Source organism: Kryptolebias marmoratus, linkage group LG14, assembly GCF_001649575.2.
Source record: "Kryptolebias marmoratus isolate JLee-2015 linkage group LG14, ASM164957v2, whole genome shotgun sequence".
Lineage (NCBI taxonomy): Eukaryota > Metazoa > Chordata > Actinopteri > Cyprinodontiformes > Rivulidae > Kryptolebias > Kryptolebias marmoratus.
The window spans coordinates 356,117-362,446 of NC_051443.1; the positions used below are offsets into that span (position 1 = coordinate 356,117).

Consider the following 6,330-nt stretch of genomic DNA (forward strand, 5'->3'; position numbering starts at 1 on the left):
AAAAATACAGTTTCAAACACATGAAACTGCACGTGCACATCAAATAATTCATCCAAAAACAACACATGCATGGATGAAAACTGCAGCAAGAGCAGAATCAGAAAGTCTAAATACTACAGATCCATCTGATCAAAACTCCGCTTTGAACTTTCTAAGTTTGGAGGTTTTTGAATTGGACCTGACCTCAGGTGGTCTCCATGACAACAAACATTAAACCCTTTTTTACTTTTACACAGATAGATTTCAGAAATCACAAACTGGGTTTTCATGGATTTGGATTCAGTGGAGAAGAATTTAGACCAGGTTTGACAAGAACCAGGATTTTCGATTCTGACCCAGAGCTGATCTAAGGTGGTCCAAATGTTCAACTTTTCAACTGAATGAAACATTTATAAATCAATAAATTCTGAAGTATCAGTGAATGATTTTAGTTGGACAAACATAGAAAACCTCCAACAGCTGCAGTAAACTGACCTCAGAACCTCCAGTCTACAGTTTGGACTCTCCAGGAAACCACAGAGCTCCTTCAATCCAGAGTCAGACAGGTAGTTCCAGCCCAGGTCCAGTTCTGTCAGATGGGAGGGGTTGGATTTCAGAGCTGAGACCACAGAAGCACAGCTGATGTCTGACAAACTGCAGTCCTTCAATCTGAATAAAGAATAAAAGCTGTGAGCTGAAGCCAACAGGATGCAGGTTCAAACTGAAATATGAACTCAGTTATTCAACTGGACACAATTAGTTTTACTGGATGTCAGAGCCACAAAAACACAATCAATTAAAGGCCTAGCATTCCTTGAAGGAATGCATATCACCCGCCGCCTTTCATCCCACACTTTGACACTAAGATCATCTGATGATGAGAAAGTTGGAGCGTTTTGGTCAAACCTTGGAAATAACAATATGGTCTCCATGACGACAAACATTAAAGCCTTTTTTACTTTTACACAGATAGATTTCAGAAATCACAAACTGGGTTTTCATGGATTTGGATTTAGTGGAGAAGAATTTAGAGCAGGTTTGACCAGAACCAGGATTTTAGATTCTGACCCAGAGCTGATCTAAGGTGCTCCAAATGTTATAAATTGTGTGTAATAGCCCTTTAACTGCTGCCCCTCCAGCTGGAATCAGAAGCTAACTTCAGGTGGTCTTGAAGTGTGTAGTTGCAAGGTTTTTATAAGATAACACCTGACTATGTTCTGTCTGAATTCCACAGACTATGAGGTTTTCACCAAATGACCCTGTTACTCTTCACTGAAACCAGACTGACTTTGCTTCCTGTCTCCTCCTCACCTACCAACATTCTAATATCTTAGATAAAAGCTCTTGTGTGGACTCTGGAGGTGGAACTTTGATTTGGAGCTTCACGTTTGGACCTGGGACTCGGATGTTAATCATTAATTGTCTTTAAGGCTCTCTGTATGGTGTGCACCATACATAAATAAACCTGTTTGAGTGATTTCATCTAACAGTGCCTGAAAATTGATTTCTTCCACAACAGGTGTGACCAGGTGTTTCTGCAGTCATGTGTCTCCTGTCCTCTGAGACAGATTCTTTGATTGTTTGGCTCAAATGATGGATTTGCTCCATGTTTATTAATCCCAGCCTGTCTGTCTCTGAGCTTAAAGCCTCCTGTCCTCCAACACTGACAGGGTTAGTTTCTGTTGCTCTCTGGCCTTGATGACGACTTCTGCTGTCAAAATAAGAGAAAACTGAGAGAAAGTTTCATTACAGAAACAAACACACAGCTCTGTGTGATAACTTGGACAAATGACTGTTATTAGCTTGTTTCAGCCCTCTGTATGACTGTAGTTTAGAGGTCTTGTAGTTCATATTTTTGCCTTTAGGTGCTCCTGTAATCCACCAATATAGAATAGTCCTGCATATAACGAGTTCAGAGAGGTATCGGCACGACTCAGACTTCATTTAATCAGCCGCATTAACGCTATGCGTCCATCTGAAGTGAGTCACATTATCTGTGCTTTATTGTTTTTTGCGTAAGCCTCACAACTGTATTTTAATAAGTTTTTCTTAAGCACAATGATCCTATGAGCCCCTTTCTTGGTGTATTTAGGGAAGGTAACTGCTAGCCACTTAGCATTATCTTTTGGTGCCTATAGGTCCGTGTATATGACGCAGTCCAAGTCCACGGCTCATATTTTCTTACTGAAATGCCTCCATACAGTGTATGTGTGATGTATACTTTAGTTAATTGAGTTAATTCCTGGTAGATGTGAAAGTTAATTTATCTGCATTATGCTGTACATTTGCAGAGCTAATTATTAGCCCAGTTTTAGTCATGTTTATTCCCTTGTGGACATTTAAATTGCATTTGTAGTCTGAGGAGTTCTCACAGATTAGTATTTGTAATTTATATTTGTTTATTCTCTTTGTAGAAAACCACACACACACACACACACACACACACCTGAGTGTTGATGTTCATGAAGAAGTCTAATGAAAGACAAGTTTGAAGCTAAATCCTGGACCTGGACATTCTCTCTTTCATTTCGACTCACATGAACTTCTATAATTACTGTCCTAACCCGACCCTGACGTGACTGCTAATCTACCAACAAACCAGTTACAGTCCTCATTACATAACTGATGTTTAAGATTTAATCCAGTAAAAATTATTTAAAGGTTAAAACAAGCAGCAAACCTGTTTTTGTTAGAAAAAGGTTTTTAGACGTTTGGAAAGAGAAAATTCAAAACAGACGTGTTCAAGTTGAACTTTAGAAATGAATGACACATTTATAAATGAATAAATTCTGAAGTATCAATGAATGATTTTAGTTGGACAAACATAGAAAACCTCCAACAGCTGCAGTGAACTGACCTCAGAACCTCCAGTCTACAGTTTGGACTCTCCAGGAAACCACAGAGCTCCTTCACTCCAGAGTCAAACAGGTCGTTCAGACTCATGTCCAGTTCTGTCAGATGGGAGGGGTTGGACTTCAGAGCTGAGACCACAGAAGCACAGCTGATCTCTGACAACCAGCAGCCCCTGAATCTGAATAAAGAATAAAAGCTGTGAGCTGAAGCCAAGAGGATGCAGGTTCAAACTGAAATATGAACTCAATTATTAAACTGGACACAATTAGTTTTACTGGATGTCAGAGCCACAAAAACACAATCAATTAAACACAGAGTCTGTGTTGGGGAGGACTCTCAGCTACTACCACACTGAATGTTAGCTCAGTACAAAAACTGAGTAAATACATAACATATGTTTTAGTACAAGTCATTTTTGTTTTATTTGGTCAAAAATGGAAAAAAAAAATCTAAAAATATTTTGATTTTCTTTTAATATTTAGAATAAAAAACAGTCAATTTCCTGACAAACAGAATTAAATTATTCACACAAAATTCACACAAATTAATTTAAATCTAAACTCCTTGTTCTTGTCAAACCTGCTCTGAGTCGAGTCAAACTTTATTTGTAGAAAACATTTCATGCACAGCAGCCCAGTGTGTTTTCCAACAAGAATAAAAATACAGTTTCAAACACATGAAACTGCACGTGCACATCAAATAATTCATCCAAAAACAACACATGCATGGATGAAAACTGCAGCAAGAGCAGAATCAGAAAGTCTAAATACTACAGATCCATCTGATCAAAACTCCGCTTTGAACTTTCTAAGTTTGGAGGTTTTTGAATTGGACCTGACCTCAGGTGGTCTCCATGACAACAAACATTAAACCCTTTTTTACTTTTACACAGATAGATTTCAGAAATCACAAACTGGGTTNCCTTGTTCTTGTCAAACCTGCTCTGAGTCGAGTCAAACTTTATTTGTAGAAAACATTTCATGCACAGCAGCCCAGTGTGTTTTCCAACAAGAATAAAAATACAGTTTCAAACACATGAAACTGCATGTGCACATCAAATAATTCATCCAAAAACAACACATGCATGGAGAAAAACTGCAGCAAGAGCAGAATCAGAAAGTCTAAATACTACAGATCCATCTGATCAAAACTCCACTTTGAACTTTCTAAGTTTGGAGGTTTTTGAACTGGACCCGACCTCAGCTGGTCTCCATGACAACAAACATTAAAGCCTTTTTTACTTTTACACAGATAGATTTCAGAAATCACAAACTGGGTTTTCATGCATTTGGATTCAGTGGAGAAGAATTTAGACCAGGTTTGACAAGAACCAGGATTTTAGATTCTGACCCAGAGCTGATCTAAGGTGGTCCAAATGTTCAACTTTTCAGCTGAATAAAACATTTATAAATGAACTAGAACTGCAAGCAGTTATCAACGGGTTCCAAGCCTCCACGCTCCGCCCCTATCCGCGTGCTCCGCTCCCGACGTCCCGCAGGTGTGGCGTTGCCGCCTCTCTCAGCAAGCGGACCGAGTCGAAAGTCATGAGGACGGTACGTACTCAAAGGCGCTCCGTAAGACGCAACGGTATAATTTGTGAAGAAAGCTTGGGAAGGAAAAGCTAACTGCCATTTGATACCACACAGAGCCAAAGAAATAAATTCATAAAAAATTCAATATTCATTTGAAAAATACCAAAATATTTTTAGATGATCAAGTCTACATCTGTAATAATATGCATTTATCTCTGTCCCTAGTTTCAATGCTGTTTTAATAAAAAAATATTAACTGTAATTTTATAACCTAACGACCCAAATAAATATTCATTAAAAATCCATAACTCTTCCAAAAATTACCAAAATATTTTCTAATGACCATGGCTACATGTGAAATAATATTCTTTTATTTCTATGATCCTGAATCGAACGCATTCATTATGAAAAATTGATAACTTTATTTTCATGATGTCCAGCTAATATGCAAAAAATCATGACAAATTAAAATTTCATGATAAAAATTCACAAAAATTCTCAAATCACCATGTGTATAAGTGACATAATGTTTGCACTTTGGGAAATATCCACACTCAACAGCTTTTGTACAAGAAATTGTTAACCTTCGTCATAGCAGTGCTGGTCATACTGAAATATATTCAGAAATTTGTTAAAAATCAATAATGCCTTAAAAAAATCTCAAAATTTTTACAGATGACCATTATCATGTCGTTTTTGTGCCCAATTTTTTAATCCACCATAGTCTAAAGCTTTTTTCAAAGTAAAATAAAAATTAGCTGTGTTAGTTAGCATTTACATGTTTTCAATTAATAAACACAAGGGGGCGCTCAAACTTAAACAATATTTCTTGTGCTTTGTAGTTAGGCTAGGTCTGAACAGAGTACTAAATTTCAACTTGTTTGGCCAAAAAGAGTCCGAGATGCTACTGCTAGCCTGAGTTACGAACTTCGTAAATAGTAACAACACGCTTGAATATAGAGCTGAAAATTTAATCAGCACTTTTAGGGGTAATGCAAGGAACATATCCTGTGTGTCTTAGCCCTCTAAATTCAACAAGTGATTTTGTTGTGAATTTTTCAAAATGTTAAAGGCTACACATACATTTTTGGACATAAGCCACGCCCACCTTTACAGATAATTACCATATTGATACCATAGTTTCAGGGTTGTATCCTGAAGATACCCACCAAGTTTTATGTAAATCCATTTAGCCATTTCGGCAGTAGAAATTTTACCTCTTAGTAGCGCCCCCTAGTGTTGGATCGAGCTGAAAATGGAAAGAAATCTTTTTGTCAGCCTTAGGCACCACTGGTATAAAAACTATTGATAAAATTTAAACTGTTCTTAAGTTACGCTCAAAAAGGTTTTATTTTGGGAAAAAAAAATTTGTTTACGCATAATTCATAAACTGAACATTTTTTTGAAAATCCGTTCTAATTGTTTGGTTAGCCAGTCGTGCTGTCATACCATGTGAAGTTTCACTTCAATTGGCTTTAAGCCTCAGGAGGAGTTAATGAAAATAGGTTTGGCATATTTTGCAAGTTTTCTACTAATTAGCATAATTTTACAATTTTTCTTCAAAACTCATGTAAAAAGGCCTGGTTTGTAGAACACAACAAAATAGAGATACTGTGCGTACATCTAGTTGTTGTTGAAGAATACGCAAAAAGGCATTTCTTCTTGTAACAGCGCCACCTAGAAATCAAATTTTGCAATTTTTCCTTAAGACCTAGAGATCGCAATTCTGTAATAGATCAGTCATTTCTGCGAAGGTAAGGTTCAATTTGGCTGAGTTCAAAGCTCAAATGTGAGATAGCATATAAGCCACGCCCACTTCATTATCATATTCAAGATATCATCTCAAGGTGGGGTCTTGATCATCTGTACCAAGTTTGGTGTAAATCCGTCAAGCGGTTATTCAAATCTAAATTTTTTTAAATTATAGCGCCCCCTATCAATGAAAGAGCATAAAATTTAATACAAA

At 37.1% G+C, this 6,330-nt stretch overlaps 1 protein-coding gene across 1 annotated transcript in view; it reads right to left on the reverse strand.

The window, feature by feature from the left end:
- Positions 1-236: 236 nt before the first annotated feature.
- LOC108229251 (ribonuclease inhibitor-like) overlaps positions 237-6,330 on the reverse strand; it is a 32,163-nt gene continuing 26,069 nt past the window's right edge. The window contains exons 5-6 of the mRNA XM_037979514.1: positions 2,837-3,010; positions 237-648 (exon numbers count right to left, since the gene is read on the reverse strand). Of these exons, the coding sequence (XP_037835442.1) occupies positions 390-648; positions 2,837-3,010 (433 nt within the window). The 3' untranslated portion in view covers positions 237-389. The remainder of the gene's footprint in view (positions 649-2,836; positions 3,011-6,330) is intronic.